This window comes from Artibeus jamaicensis, unplaced genomic scaffold, assembly GCF_021234435.1.
Source record: "Artibeus jamaicensis isolate MK-2021 breed Jamaican fruit bat unplaced genomic scaffold, CSHL_Jam_final contig_60, whole genome shotgun sequence".
NCBI lineage: Eukaryota > Metazoa > Chordata > Mammalia > Chiroptera > Phyllostomidae > Artibeus > Artibeus jamaicensis.
In genome coordinates this window covers 11,223,404-11,239,641 of record NW_026521900.1, presented here as the reverse complement: position 1 = coordinate 11,239,641, position 16,238 = coordinate 11,223,404, and the positions used below count along the sequence as shown (strand labels likewise).

At 49.0% G+C, this 16,238-nt stretch overlaps 1 protein-coding gene across 9 annotated transcripts in view; it reads left to right on the top strand.

Annotated features, from left to right (window-relative positions):
* FOXP3 (forkhead box P3) overlaps window positions 1-16,238 on the top strand; it is a 19,273-nt gene extending 3,035 nt beyond the window's left edge. The window contains exons 1-13 of one of the 9 annotated variants that reach the window (XM_037159163.2): window positions 368-420; window positions 583-754; window positions 9,138-9,369; window positions 9,895-9,999; window positions 10,091-10,229; window positions 10,607-10,868; window positions 11,407-11,520; window positions 11,697-11,784; window positions 11,984-12,064; window positions 12,853-13,003; window positions 13,657-13,733; window positions 15,045-15,146; window positions 15,353-16,238. In XM_037159163.2, the coding sequence (XP_037015058.2) occupies window positions 9,160-9,369; window positions 9,895-9,999; window positions 10,091-10,229; window positions 10,607-10,868; window positions 11,407-11,520; window positions 11,697-11,784; window positions 11,984-12,064; window positions 12,853-13,003; window positions 13,657-13,733; window positions 15,045-15,146; window positions 15,353-15,502 (1,479 nt within the window). In that variant the 5' untranslated portion in view covers window positions 368-420; window positions 583-754; window positions 9,138-9,159 and the 3' untranslated portion in view covers window positions 15,503-16,238. The other 8 variants (XM_053670618.1, XM_037159136.2, XM_053670617.1 and 5 more) reach the window with 8 other exon arrangements.

Below are 16,238 nucleotides of genomic sequence, written 5' to 3'. Positions count from 1 at the left end.
GATCAAAGGGTCATTAACCTTGGGGACATCTCTAAAGTTAGCTTCCAAGGCTCCTTTTTGACAAACACAATCCTCACCCTCTCTTGCTCCCAACTATAAGCCACATCTCTATTAAGCCCCTGCTGTACAAAGGGTCCCTAAAGGTCTCAACCTGAGGACCTCATCCCACCTTGGTGTATCCCCTGGATGCCTGGCACTCGGGCCACCTTTGGGTCGCAGATGTGTCCCACCAACTCAGAAGCCTCAACCAGTGAAAGTTTTGTTTTGAACTAATGGTAGGGAGGGTTGGGTTTTTTTTTTTTTAATTGTCATTGTAGGCTGATTTTTTTAGATCTTTTTTTTCTATTCACCTTTTTTTTTTTTTTTTTCTTATCTTCACAAAGCCATACCATCAGGCCCCCTCTGGGCTTTTCCACAAAGGTGAGTCTGAGTTGAGGAAAAGAGGCTCTCCTTTTTTTTTTTTTTTTTTTGAGGGCTTGGAAAGTGAGGGGAGAAAAGGAGGCAAAGGGGTGAAGGGGTGGATCTCAGCCACTATGTTTGTGCCATGTGAATAAAAAGATGTTTCCGATTTCTCTTTTCCAGGCTTGAAACTGCTCTTGCAGATGGGTTGGACTGAACAATGGATGACAGAATCCCAGGCCATGTAGTGTTCTGGGGAACTGGGGACTGCAAGTTTCAGCCACGGCCTGTCAGGAGAAGCCCCTGGACACTGGTTTCCCCTGTTGAGCATTGTTTGGAGCGGATGCTCGCTGAGGTGAGGAAATGCGACCACCAGTCCTTGGACAACCTTAAAACTGCACAAACTTCAAGCCCCCCAGAAGAATTTTAGAACCTGCCTGTAACTGCACCCTAGAATTTAAAACCTGACACTGTCGGGCTCAAGGAAACTTGGGAGTTTCAAAGCCTGGTACCAAGGAAGACAGGGCCTCCACTCGCCAGCTCTGTGATCTGGAACAAGTTTTTTGACTACTTTGTGCCTCTTCTCCGCCTGTACAATGGCCATGATGACAAGATGGACCTCAACAGGCTTTGGTGAGGATTGAATGTGACCATTTCTGAGAAGTGTTCAGCACTGAGTCTGGCACACTGAGAATTCAAGATAAATCTCAGCTACAGGGATGTTGGCAGATATTTGGAATCCTAAAACCTTGGAAATTTTGATTTTTTTTTTTTTTTTGAAGGGCTGAGGGCCTCGGCAGCGTCAGGCCGTGGTGTCCCTGACTACGAGAGTTGGGTTCTGTGAGGATGAGAGCTGGGATTAATGCTGGGATCCTGGTCGGGACCTTCCCTGTAGGGTGGCCTCTGGGTCGGAGCTCTTAGGCCCTGAGACATGATAAAATGAGACTTTACTCCCTGTCCTCACCCAGTGATGCTCAGTGGATTCTGGAAGCCAGTGGTTCTCAGACTCTTTGATTCTGTTAATTGTAGGAGGTGGAGAGGACTCCCTGATTTTTTCTTCATGAAGTAACTTCTATGCCCCTCACCCACCGTGGAAAGATGGGTTGCAAGTGTGTCCAGAGCTCCCCTACTGTGGGCAGTAAGACTGGTGATGACCATATCAATTCCGCCTAAGGGGAAACTGAGGCCTGGAGCAGGGCAAAGCCTCTGGAAACCCAGCCTTATTCCATTTCCCTGGTATTTCTCACTCACACATATGAGAGGCTTTAGTGCCTCTCTTTTTTTTCCCCCAGAGACCCTCAAATATCCTGTCATTCACAGAGTAGTCTCTCTGCATGCTTGTGATGCCCCTGTGATTTGAGTTCTTTTCCCTTGTTTTTTTCCTAACTCTACACACTTTTGTTTTAAAAACTGTGGTTTCTCATGAGTCCTGTTATCTCATTGATACCTCTCACCTCTGTGGTGAGGGGAAGAAATCGTATTTTCAGATGAATCTTAAAGGGCAAAGAAAAAAACCAAAATTTCCGTTTAAGTCTCATAATCAAGAAGAGGAGAAACAGAGCAAGAGAGAGAGAGAAAACTATGAGAACCCCCCCCCACCCTGTGATTATCAGCGCACACAGTCATCGAAAAAAAAATTGGATTATTAGAAGAGAGAGGTCTGTGGCTTCCACACCGTGGGTTTTCTTCTCGGTATAAAAGCAAAGTTGTTTTTGATATGTGACAGTTTCCCACAGGCCAGGCTGATCCTTTTCTGTCAGTCCACTTCATCAAGGTGAGTGTCCCCGCTCTCCCCCACCAGACGCAGGTCCAATGGAAGAGATGGCAATGAGGTAGGCACTGGAGGGTCAGGGGTCCTCCAGTATAGTCCAAACGCATGCAGCTACTGTGGTCCTGGTCGGGTAAGGTGTTTTTTTTAATAATAATAGTAATAATAAATGCCAGAAAAATTATAGGTAAAGTACTTAATCAATAATTGGGTGGAGGCAAAGATAAGTAAATTGATTTGTTGATAAGTAGGATTTTTAAAAAGATTTTATTTATTTATTATTAGAGAGAGAAAAAAGGAGGGAGAAAGAAAGGAAAGGAAACATTGATGTGTGAGAGAAACGTTAATCAGCTGCCTTTCACACGCCCCTAACTGGGGACCTGGCCCGCAACCCAAGAATGTGCCCTGACCGGGAATCAAACTGACAAACCTTTTGGTTTATAGGCTGACACCCAATCCACCAAACCACACCAGTCAGGGCAAATTTTTTAAAAATGTCAACTGCCGATCTTTATGAATTGCAGCACTTTAAACAACTTGAAACACTATCCAGGTATGCCTGGAAATTTCAACTACATCTTCTCACCTCTCTTCATCTCTTCTCTCTCGATATCTCCCATTCTTCTGTCTCTATTTGCCCTGTCTCACTCATTCTGTGTTTTTCTGCTCCTCTCTTTCTCTGTTTGTTTTCCTAGTACTCAGAATCTCCATCCTTCAGTCTTTATCTGCTCTGAGCATTTTCCTGCCTGTTTCCTCCATCTTGACCACACTCCTTCAGTCTCTTTTCCTCAGCCTTTCTCCCACCATCTCGCTTGCTCTCTTGTCTTGCCTTCCTCTCCCTGCCTTCCTACCCAGCATACAACACAGAATTTTATATACTATTATTGGCACTCAATAATAGTGTGTTGAGTAATGCTCGTGAGGACACTTAAATTTTATAAGAATGAGCGTCAATTCTGTTTGCTCCGATTGAAGGTGGATTGTGAGCTATCAGGTTAGGCTCAGGACTTAGCTGAACTTGTCCTCGTACTGTATGAAAGGAGACCCTCCTGTGGGACACTTCATACCATTGTCAATCATGGTTTAACTGTGTGGTCCTAGTCTCAGGATCATGTGCATGTGCGTGCGTGTGTGTGTGTGTGTGTGTGCGTGTTCATCCAGAGTCCATGTCCAGGAACAGAACAGGCTGTTCAAAGCTGGAGTGAGCTCATCCCTGCGGGCTTAGCAAGTACTCACTAAGTGTTAGCTGTTGGTATTTTTTTAACGAAATTAGAACCATGCTATCCATCATCTTTGTTCCTGCTTTATTCAATAAATAGGAGCATTTTTGTAGATCAAAAACTGTTTCAACATATGATTTTTCATGACTGTCAAAACTGTCCTCACATTGACATGAACCATAATTGGTTATACCAAATGCCTATCTTTGGCTATTTGGGTTGTTTCTAGTTTTTACCAAGGTCATCCCTGATTAATTCCTTGGATTTCTGAAAATGGAGTTGCTGGGGTAAAGTGTGTGTACATTTTTAAGGTTTCTGACACTATCTGCAAATTGTTCTTCCAAAAGGTTGTCCTGTCCTGCTTCCTCTACTCATGCTAACCTTGGGTGGGTATTATCATTTTTCAATCCTTTTTTAACATTACAGATAAGGAAAAATACTACCACATTGTTGAAATTTACATTCTTTGATTACTTACACTATTCGTTGACCATTTATGCTTTTGGAGGGTCTGGTGTCCTTAGTCCTAATAGGGTGTTCATCTTTTTTCTTATTGATTTATAACATTTAGAAAGGATATTTATTTAGAAAGGGTATTAACCTCCTATCAGCCATGCATATATATCAAATATTTGCTTTTTCTATTTTTTCACAGTGTTTTGCGGTACTTGTGATGTTTTTATATAGTCAAATAGTTTAGTCTTTTCTTCTGTGGTTACTGTCTCTGGTTTTGTGCTTAGAAAGTCCTTTCCCACTTGAAAATGAGATAAATGTTCACACGTGTTGGCTTCTAGTCCCTTTTATGGCTTTATTTTTTCCATTTACTGTAGAGATTAAAACTGTCTGGGACAAACCAACACTTACCCCAACCCATCTGTGTGAATTTTAACTAGGTATTTAAATTCTCTGTATCTCCATTTCCTCATACATACTGTGATGGTTATAATAGTACCTGCCTCAGAGATGGTTGTGAGGATTAAATCTATTAACAATATTAAGTACTTAGCATAGGACCTGGAATACAATAAATTCAAGGTCCATATTAGATATTATTATTTATCTTTTTAATGGATCTAGAATTTATTTTAGTATATATGATGATGCTGACATTTCAAACTGGGCAGGGAGGGGTTACTTGGCAAATGAACTGATTATTCATTCAATAACTTTATTTTCCCTTAATTATCCCAGAAATGGGGGTTAACCAATTTATCCTACACTGTCCCCCAGTTTGAAATGTCACCTTCATCACAAACTTCGTTCCCTCTAGCCGTGGGTCTGTGTTTGAGCTTTCTATTCTGTTCTGTTCCTCGGTGTCTGCTCTTATACCAGAACTACACCACTTTGTTGATCGTTGCTTTGCATTACCATACCATACCATACCATATCATACCATACCATACCATACCATACCATACCATACCATACCATACCATACCATACCATACCCAGACCTGGGTGTGGCACCCATCTTGCCTCATCATTTCACGCAGCATCAGTTCCTCCAGCCAGAGGCCAGCAATTGTTCTTATTTGGAGCACATCTCTCTCTCTCTCTCTCTCTCTCTCTCTCTATATATATATATATATATATATATATATATATATATATATATACACACACACATACATACATACACATATATATATGGGGAGACATATACACACACACACACTACACATATACATGCACACACATATGAATGCTATTGGTCCCACACACACACTCTGTCTCTCCTTTTCTCAGTGTCTATCTCTGTCCCACTTCAGGTCTCTCCCATTTCTCTTTGTATCTCTTTTCATCCATCTCTCCCTTCCCCTATATCTGTCTGTTTCCATCTCTATGTATCTCTATGTATCCCTGTCTCTCAGTTCCCTTGATAGAAGGGCAGTTGTTTACTTGAAACCCTGTAGACAACTAACAAATCATCCTGACACAGAGTAGAAGGGCCGTGGCGCTCACCTACTCCGTATTTCTCCCTTTCCCAGTGTAGAAGAGGAGGAAACTGAGGCCCAGAGATGGGTGGGAGGGCCTCTTCCAGGTCCTCACAGAGATGCAGGGGCAGAATTGAGACCCAAGCTTAGATCTTAGGACTCTCATGGGGACTCTGGCTCTCTTTCTTTCCCCAACTGTGGGTCTCAGTTACTTCTCAGCATCTATGACAGGACAAGGTGACCTGGGCTACTCCCCAGCTGCTGCCATTCCCCATTCTGCCTTCTCACAGGTGGAACCCTCACTGAAGCAAGAGGATCCATGGTCACAGTATGGGGCTCAGCTTCCCCAGAGCTGGGCTGGATGGAGTCCTGGGGCCTCATGGGTCAGGAGGCCTTGTGGGGAAAGGGTGGTGTTACTGGGAGGACATCAGTCAATGGGTCTGGCTATGGACAGAGTTCAGCCATGTTCCCATAGTTGGCCCTAGTTCCTGGGAACCTCCATCCCAGGGCCCTTCCAGAGAGCCTGGTGGTGGGATCTCTACTGGCAAAGGCAAGGGCTTTTCCTGCTCTCCACCATGAGACCCTCGCCAGAGGTGTCCCAGACTCAATCTCCCCTGTCTTCTCTCCCCATCTCTGGCAGAGTGGCTGTGATTCTAGGAACATTGTCCCAAAATAGACAGGGAGATGGACAGGTAGTGTCCATTCACTGATCACTGACATTTGACTGTTTCATGTGCATTGACTTTGGAAGATGGGTACTGTTATTGTCCCACTTTACATATGAGCCTGGGGAGAGTTGTAGCTGGTTAGTGGCAGAGCCTGGCCCCAGGCCAGGGGGAGTAGAGGGGGTAATTCTGCCTTCACAGAACTTAGGAGGGAGGCTGAGGGTAGGTTTACTGCAATTCCAGGCCTGTTAGGTGGGAGGCCCAATGAAGTAGTCAGCTTTCTGTCCTTTAGAGACTTCCAGTGAGTTTGAATACCAGGGATTCTGACCTTCACATACTGAGAAGTTGGCCATATAGGTCCCAGAAAGTCTGTGAGTTTGAGATTCTGGGATCATTTGAATCTAAGAAATGATGTTCTGTGATTCTGAGGTTCTGGCATAGTACCATTTAAAGACCCTGAGGGTCCCAGTATCTGTGGGATCGGCATGGCACTCCCTAAACTTCAAATCTTGGACTTATCCCTAACCAAGAAGGGCCAGGTCTGCAGGGCCCAGGGCTTGTCATGGTGGCCAGATGGACGTCACTCACCACATCCGCCGGCACCCACATCACCACACCTGGGCCAAGCCAGGTGCAGGATGGGCCAGCCAATTCTCGGAACGAAACCTGTGGGGTGGGGTGTCTGCCCCTTTGTCTTCCTCCTTGGTGCCGATGAAGCCCAATGCATCCGGCCGCCATGACGTCAATGGCGGAAAAATGTGGGGAAGTCAGAGGCTCTGACAACAGGGCCCAGATGCAGACCCCGATATGAAAATACAATCTATGTCCCAGAAACATCCTCCATGTGTCTTCTGAGAAATAGTCAAAAAGGGACGCCCCAACAGACAGTGCAGGAAGCTGGCTGCCCAAGCCCGGCCCTCCAGTACCCCACCACTAGACAGACCATATCCATGTCTCCTTTCTGAGAATGTATCTCTGCTTCCCTGAGTTGAGCCATTCCAGATGTGTTTGAGTAGGAGATTCCTTATAAAGTCCAGGCAGCTTCAGAAGTGACCATAAGCCATCTCTGTGGACCAAGCCAGAGGAGTGGAAAACATCCACTCATTCACTCACTCACTCACCAAAATTGCTACTAGTTTGCTCCAGCTTCTGTAATGAAGTACCACAAACTGGGTGACTTAAACAACAGAAATTTATTGTCTCAGTTCTGGAGGCCTGATATCCTAGATCAAGGTGATGACAGGGTTGGCTCCTTCTAGGGCCGTGAGGAAGAAAGTATGCATGCCTCCTTCCCAGCTTCTCATGATTTGCTGAGAATTTTTGGCATTCCTTGACTTCTAGAAGCATCACCCTGATCTCTACTTTCATTCATTCACTCATTCTTTCGCTTGCCTCCTCATGGTCACTGATGTTCTCTCAGGCCCTTGTTTTGAGCCTACACAGACCCAAACTCCTATTTCTCACTGTATAGTTCTAACCCCCAGAGGAGACTAAGAGTTGTGTATTTAGATTTTCACCCCCACCTCCCTGAGCACCACAGCTCTGACAACCCCCATGGGCTGATAGCAAAGAAAGGAAGGAGCAACTTCTCCCCCAGAACCCTTCTTGTATTCTCTTGGGCTGTTCTCAGCAGCTCTGTGCCCAATGCTGTGCTGTAGGTGGGATAGGGAGACACACATACATACAGCCCCAGTAGGGTACATGTGTAATAGATACACACACACACACACACACACACACACACTTTCTGGAGAAAGAAGTGGAGCTCTCAAGTCACCATGAGACTGTGGAATGCTGTACCTAGGTGTCCCCTTCAATAAAATGGAGATTGGATGAGGCATTCCCTTCCAGCTCTGACTTCCTTTCACGCTGGGATTATGGGATTCTGAGAAACTAAGGCCCTACACTTGGGGAGTTTGGGGTTCTGGAGCCATTATGACAGGCTTTCTGGATTGGCCTTGGATAGGGGAAGAGAAATAAGAGAGGGCATTCCAGGCAAGCCAAACAGCATACTCAAAGACTTGAAGGTCAGCTGGGGATAAATTCCTGTGAGGGCTGAGTCAAGGAGCTTCCACAGGTGCCGGGTCAAGAGAGATAGTCTCTCCTTCTCTCTGGCACCCTCCATGCCAGTTCTGTGCAGAGCAAAACCCAGAGGTGACCAGACCCTCCCTACCTCTGCCTGAACTCTAGACTCCTTTACCCATGTGCTCACTCAGCATTTCCACTCATATGTCTAATGCCAGACTCTTCATGTCCATTCACACCTGGATCATCACCCCTTTACCCAGCTCCCCTCATTTCTGCCATCTCACATCACATCAGCTCTGTCCCTCCAGCTTCTCAGGCTAGTACCCAGAAGTCACCTTGACCCTCGCTCTCTTACCCCCAGATCCAAGCTACCAGAAAATTCTCCTGGCTCCACCTTCCAAACATACTCAGAATCCACCCACTTCTCATCATCTTGCTACTGTCCTGGTCTGTGCCACCATCATCATTTACCTGGCCTGTTGCCTGGTAAATGCTTCTCTGCTTCTGTCCTTGTCTTCCTAGAGTCTGTCCCTCTCACAGCAGCCACAGGGATCTTTTGAGTCCATGCCCCCCTGCCACTCAAGTCCCAAATACTGTCCCAAATACACTCAAGTCACTGGGGTAAAATAATGCTTCCAGGAGAAAATCACAGATCAGCTCCAGTGGGATCAGTAAAGGTTGTGTGGCCTATACCAGATACAGGGAGGACCAGAGGGCTAAGGCCTGAAGACAAGCCTCATGTGATGGGGGAAGGAGCTGAGACCTACCCTTGCTGAGGCCCGACAAACCACCCCAAACCCCCAACCTCTCTCTGGAGGACACATCCCTACCAGGGCTGTACCATCATGTGCAGCTATGTGCTATCCCTTTGCAAGACTGCACATGGGGCATGTGTTCCAACACATGCACACCTGTGTTCCTGACAACAGTGTGTGTAAGCACATGCATGTGCACGCACACATGACCAGAGCTGAAGTCCAGTTGTGGCAGTTGTGGGACTTTTTGGGACATGTCCCAGCCAATGCTCTCTCTGACCAGAGGGGGTGTCCGCATGATTCGGGTGGTTGGGTATTTTGCACACCCCTCAGCACATGTATAACTCTTTCCCCCTGTGTCTCCACAGCCTGACCTCGGACACAGACCCAATGCCCAACCCCAAGCCAGCCAAGCCCTCGGCCCCTTCCATGGTACTCAACCCATCCCCAGGAGCCTCACCCAGCTGGAGGGCTACACCCAAGGCCTCAGACCTGCTGGGGACCAAGGGCCCAGGGGCAACCTTCCAGGGCCGGGACCTCCGAGGTGGGGCACATGCCTCCACGTCCTGCTTGAACCCCATGCCACCATCACAGCTGCAGGTGAGGCCCAGGGCCCATGATGGAGCAAGCAGGGTGGAGTACCTGGGCTTACAGGTGCCGACCTTTTCTTTGGCACTGGGCGGGGGGCCCAGCTGGGGCACAGGAAGTGGTTTTCTGGGTCTCAGGCAAGTCTGTGACTTATGCAGATGTCACAGGGCCAAGAAAGTCCCCACTTAGCAGGTCTCAGATATTCAAGGCTCTCCCCAAACTCCCAATCCCTTTCTTCAGGAGAGGAAATCCTATCATAATCCCACAAGCATGGCCATGTGTCCTCATTCCCACGTGACAGAGGAAAGGTCTGGGGCCCAAGGAGGTGGGATGACAGAGTTGAGGCCAGCTCTGCCACGTATTAGTTTGTTGATCTTGAGAAAGTCACTCAGTTCCCCTGAGCCTGAGTTTCTACATAGGTATAAAGGAGACGGTCATAGTACGTACCATGGGGGCTTGTGGTGAGGAACATATGAATTTGACATGTAGAGCAGTGAGGCTGAAGATGGCATCACTCTTGCCTGCCTTCTCCCCCAGCTGCCCTCAGTGCCCCTCGTCATGGTGGCACCCTCTGGAGCACGGCTGGGTCCTTCACCCCACTTGCAAGCACTCCTCCAGGACAGGCCACACTTCATGCACCAGGTATCGACCTTGACTGGGCAGGGGTGTGAGAGAGCTGGTGGGGGAATTGGGGAGGGAGCTAGGCTGGACAACAGTCCATATGTGCCCCTAGCTCTCAACAGTGGATGCCCATACCCGGACCCCCATGCTGCAGGTGCACCCACTGGACAGCCCAGCTATGATCAGCCTCCCGCCACCCACAGCTGCCACTGGAATCTTCTCTCTCAAGGCCCGACCAGGCCTGCCACCTGGTAATACTACTCCCCACAGCTCCACAGAATGCTAGAGCCCCCAAGTCCTTGAATGTGAGCAGTGTAGGCTGCTGAACCATGGCCCTCAGGTGTCAGATGTCAGGTTTTATCATCTTGGAAACTCCAACCTCCAAAAAATGTCAGGCTCAGAACCTGAAAGACACATAACGTCAAAATCACGGAACCACAGATCTCTGCAGAGTTAGTGAAAAGGTCAGCTCTTACAAATGGCAGCCTTTGAGCTGCTCCGCCAGAAACCTTGGATGCTAGGAACACCAGAGGCTTAGGAGGGTGGGTAGCTCAAAGGAAGAGGCCTTGTGGGCCACGTTCCAGAACCCAGCCCATAGTATACAGAAGTCCCCTGTCCCTACCCACAGGGATCAATGTGGCCAGCCTGGAGTGGGTGTCCAGGGAACCAGCCCTGCTCTGCACCTTCCCAAGCCCCAGTGCACCCAGGAAAGACAGGTCAGTGGGCAGGGTTGGGATGGACCCTTGCCTTGCCATTCCTTCCCCTGACACCCTCTGTCCCCCCAGTACCCTTTCAACCATGCCCCAGGGCTCCTACTCACTGCTGGCAAATGGCGTGTGCAAGTGGCCCGGATGTGAAAAGGTCTTCGAGGAGCCAGAGGACTTCCTCAAGTGAGTGGCCCAGGCCCATTCCAGTTCAGGGGAGTCCCCACTCTGTGGAAGGAGGTCTCAGCTCAGGCCTCATCCTGATAGGTAGTAAGATAAAAGAGGCAAAGGCTGAGAGTGAGAATTCAAATCCAGGCTCTGTCACTTACTAGCTGTAAGATTTTGGGCAAGTTACTTAGTTTCTCTGGGACTTGGTTTTCTCATCTGTACATGGGGCATAATAGTGTGTACTATTATTTACTTCCATTTTACAGACAAAGAAATGGAGGCCAAAGAGGTTAAGTGTCTTGATCAAGATCACCCACTTCCTAAGCAACAGAGCTGGGATTTAAACACAGCCTCCAGAATATGCACTAACTGTTTTGCCCTGCAACCCCTCATGCCAACACACCAGCCTGATTTAGTCGATCCCCAAAGTCCCAGCTCCTCAAAATAGCTGTTGCTGCCTCTCTTTAGCTTCATAACACAAAAATACAACACACATACACACACCTTCTCCAATCCTACCCACCTATCAATGGTGATCTGTCCTCTTCACCACCAGGCCTGCCCTCTACCTGGAATGCCTTTCCTGCTCTCACCTCCCTGGCTGCTCCCAGCTTGCCACTCTTCCAACATCATCTCCAACACCCTGGCCAGGCTCAAGTGGCAAGCTCAGGTCTGGCACAAAGGAGATGCCAAGTAGCATGTGTTGAAGGAATGAGGGGTGTGAGAGGGAGACTGAGGTAGGGGGGTGGGAGGCTGAGACACCTCCCAGAGGGTCTGAGCCCTTCCCACTCAGAACATTGAGCCAATAGGCCAGGACCACCTGCATGGAATCTTCCCCCTCCCCAGGCACTGCCAGGCAGACCATCTCCTGGACGAGAAGGGCAGGGCACAGTGTCTCCTCCAGAAAGAGGTGGTGCAGTCTCTGGAGCAGCAGGTGACATGGAACATGGGGTAATGGTGGGGGGATGGTGGGCGAACCTTATGCCCACCCTATACCCGAAGCCAAGCTCACTGAGGATGGGGCTAGCATGAAGAGAGGAAGTGGAAACGGCACTCCCAGGGAAGACCATAGCCTGTGCAGGGGTGGTGGAAAAAGGCCAGGTTGAGACCTCACTTTGTACCTGTCCTCACAGCTGATAGTGGAGAAGGAGAAGCTGGGTGCTATGCAGGCCCACCTGGCTGGGAAGATGGCCCTGACCAAGGCTCCATCTGTGGTAAGCTACCCTAGGCTTGATATTGGCACAGACTGCTGGGGAAAGGGGGTAGAGAAGAGGCCCTGCAGGGTGCAGGGGACCTATCCTTACATCCAAGCCCTGGGATCTCTGAACCCGTTTTCAGCTCCAAACATGCCCAAACTTGAGAATCTATCCCCTTCCCCTCACAAACCCTCTAACCCTAACCTCTTAAAACACCGTAATCTCGTTTTCAAAACAAAAGCAAATAGCTAGACACTGAACACAGACCGTGTGTCACTGGCAGGACCGTCAATATAACTTGCTGGGCCCAGGGCAAAATGAAAATGCAGGGCTTAAATTTCAATATGGCAACTGCAGAGCATTAAACAAAGTACAGAACCCTGTGTGGCTGTACAGGTAACATGCCCACGAGGGGTCCCTGAGTGACAGGTACTGCTTCTGAACACTTTGCTGGTATGAACTTATTCAGTCCTCATGATGCCACTGTAACATGGGCATTGCTATCATCCCTAACCCACAGATGAGGTTACACTGAGGCCAGGCACATTGAAGTGACTCTCCCAAGGTTGGGTAGTAGAGGAGCTCGATTCAACCCCAGCCTGTGGCCCCAGCATTGGTGAGCTACACACACTAGTGTCCACACCACGTTGTGAAAAATATGGCTCATGCTGCTTTGTGGGAATACACATCAGCCTGGAGTTCAGAAGAGGGCGCCCTTGCTTTTTAAAAAACACTTAATTATTTAAAATTTAAGTGGAAAGTTTCAGCCTCTGGGTCACCAGCCTCTCCCTCCCCACCCTCCCCAGGTGTCATCTGACAAGGGCTCCTGCTGTGTTGTAGCTACTGGCACCCCGGGCACCACCATTCCGGCCTGGTCCAGCCCCCAGGAGGGCCCCAATGGCCTGTTTGCTGTGCGGAGGCACCTCTGGGGCAGCCATGGACATAGCACATTCCCAGGTAAGGATGGTCTGTGCCCTGCATGGTGTCCCTGAACCCCTAATCCCCAGGCTGGCATCAAATTGGGGTGGGGGATCTCCACACTGCTTTTCCCTACCACCAGTACCTGGCCTTTGGAAAAACACATCCGTTTGAAGAAGTTTCCTCTTGGGGTTTCCGTAGCCTGCAAGCTCCCATTATGGTCTCAGATGTGTAGCCCTGTCTCCCCTGGGGATTGGGGCTTGCACACTATCCTGGGGGTTGGGGCTTCAGCTATTCCGTTTGGTCATCAGATGGGAGGGAACTACCTATGTAGTTTCTAGGGACTCTCGCTCTCCCCTCAGCCAAGGGAAAGTGGGGCAATTCATCCAAGTTCGCCAATCCCCTACTACACAGAAGACCTAGCTGGTTGGTGGGTTTAACAGGGATCAGGACCCTCAAGTATTATGCTGGTTCTGTCACCAAACCAGTTACATCCTTTTGGTGTGCAGGTTACTTCCCTCCTTTTAAACCTCATAGAAAATAAGCCCCATTTTTGTGGGAGTGGTATAGAGAGTGATACAAGTCATGTCAGGTACTCAGCAAACAGTATTTGTGATCATGAAGAGTGGAGGGTATGAGAGAGCATGGGGGTGGGGTTAGATGGAGCCTGACTCTTCTCTTCCCTTGGACAGAGTTCTTCCATAACATGGACTACTTCAAGTTCCACAACATGCGGCCCCCATTCACCTACGCCACCCTCATCCGCTGGGTAAGCAGGCAGCTCAGGCCAAGGAGAAGGAAGAGAAAGAGGGGGTGGGGACCTGCCTCCCAAAGTCCCAGCCTCCCTCTAAGCACCCCCAGGGAAGATTCCTGCATGGAAAAAAACAAAAAAAGCATGCTTCAGGTGTAAAGCCCTATGCTGGCTTCACCCCGGACCCGCTCTTAAACCTCAACCTAAATCATCATCCAGGCCAGGGCAAGCCAAATTCGGGCCGTAAACCCATTCCTTTTCACCTCATCCCCATACCTATTCTGCCTTCCTGACCTATAAAATCCCCCCAAAACTAACCTGATCTCTGCCCTTTGCCCTGAACCTTTTCCAGGTATTGCTCTAATTCCTTCCCCAGCCGCAATATGTCAACACATCCCCCAGCTGGACCCCATCCCTAGCCTCTTCATTGTAACACCTATCTGACCCTTAACCTCACCCCATCCCAACCCCTTCATCTGAATCTCCCCAATGCCTTCCCAGAACCTTCACCAGAGCCCACCTGGACTTTCATCCTAGGCCCACGCCTAATGCCAATTCTGAATCTTAACCTAATTCCTATGCAATGCTTCACAGTCCTCTACCCAGACCCATCCTGACCCCTAACCTCATTGAAGTTGTAATCACTGCCCCCTTAACTTAACCCCATTCCTAAATCCAAACAGATCAAATTCCCTGACTCTTAGCTTCACTCCACAACTAACCCCATCCCTGCCCCTTAACAACTATACACAACTAACCTCAATTTCACCACAACTACCTTCATTCTTGACCCTGAACCTAACTATATCCTTGGCCTATAAAATAACTAAATAACTAGGCTTATCTCAGACTCCTAACCTAATGCCACACATCATCCTGTCACATGCCCTTCAAATAGCCCTAGTCCATCCCAGCCTGAATCTAACCAACCCCTTCCCTGATTTTTAGCTCTGCCTGGCCCTTTACCCCTTCCAAATCCTTAACTTGACCCCATTCCTGGCCTTTAACCTTCCAAAACCTTGAAATCTCACCACTTAGAGAACCCCCACTCCACCTCCACCCCAGACCTTTAACCTAACTCCAGCCCTAACCCTGAGCTAGGTCCTGCTCCAACCTCAGCCCTGATCCCTTATGTAACCCCATCCCAGCCAATTTTTACCCCACTTTTAACCTTGTGTCTAATCCATTGCCTGTATACCATCACTCTCCCTCCCTTCTCCTGTTCCCACAATTCCACCCCATGTCAGATGGCCCAGGGTAGGCCACTGTCCCTCTCAGCCCAAATTTAGAGGAGCATCTCCCCTTACTACCACACACCCTAACTTCTAGGCCATACTGGAGGCTCCTGAGAAGCAGCGGACACTCAACGAGATCTATCACTGGTTTACACGCATGTTTGCCTTCTTCAGAAATCACCCCGCCACCTGGAAGGTTAGTGCCTCTGGAGGTGGCAGGGCTGGAATAGCCTCAAGTGCCACCGCGGTGCTGGGCCAAGCTGGGAAGGCCTGGGGCTAAGCTTTCAAATGTGATGGGAAGGGGCAAGATGTTGGTTTTGGGTAGGGACTGCTGCGCTCAGAGGATGAATGCCCACCCAGTCCTCCTACCCGCTGCCTGACTGGCTGGTCCTCCTTCCACAGAATGCCATACGCCACAACCTGAGCCTGCACAAGTGTTTTGTGCGAGTGGAGAGTGAAAAGGGGGCTGTGTGGACCGTGGATGAGTTTGAGTTCCGCAAGAAGAGGAGCCAGAGGCCCAGCAGGTGTTCCAATCCCATTCCTGGTCCCTGACCTCAAAACCAAGGAAAGAAGGAAGGACGGGGCCAAACTACAGGGCAAAAGTGACTAGGGGCAAGGTTAACAGGACTTGGACGTGCTCGCAGGAACCAATTAGTATGTGTGCTGACTTGCCTGCCTGGGACCCAACTACCTAGATGACTATCCCCCTGGATCTTATGCTGTGCACCAAGGCTGCTCAGAGGGGCCCCAGCCCTGCAAACCCACCCCTGACTCCACTCCAGCCCCTGCAACAGGCTCTCCAGGCAAACAAAATATTCACAATCAACCACACACGCACCCTCCCTCAGTCATTCACAGATGACCTCGGGCTAGAAAAAACACAGGTGCTCACAATACTGTCCATTAGACTCCTTACAAATTCTCAAATACAACGAGCCTGTCAGTACACTTCAAATCTGCACAGTTATACAGACAGTCACACCCAAGTAGTCTTGTCAACCCGCATACCCCAAAGCATACAACCACAGCCAGCCTTCGGGCCCTTTGGTGTACTGTTACATGAGGTGTGTCTTGACACCCACACAGAAGCAGCTTAGTGCCTTTAGGGTCTCAGGTTCTAGAAAGCCACAGGGACACATACTGCTCACACAGGGTCTCACACAGCTCCTGACACATAAGCTTGGTCACACAGCCCATTAAAACTCACCTGCACACCATACTCACACAGGCACATCCACACAGTGCCCCAGCGGGTTTCTTGAGTCCCATGCAGACACACATAGCCACA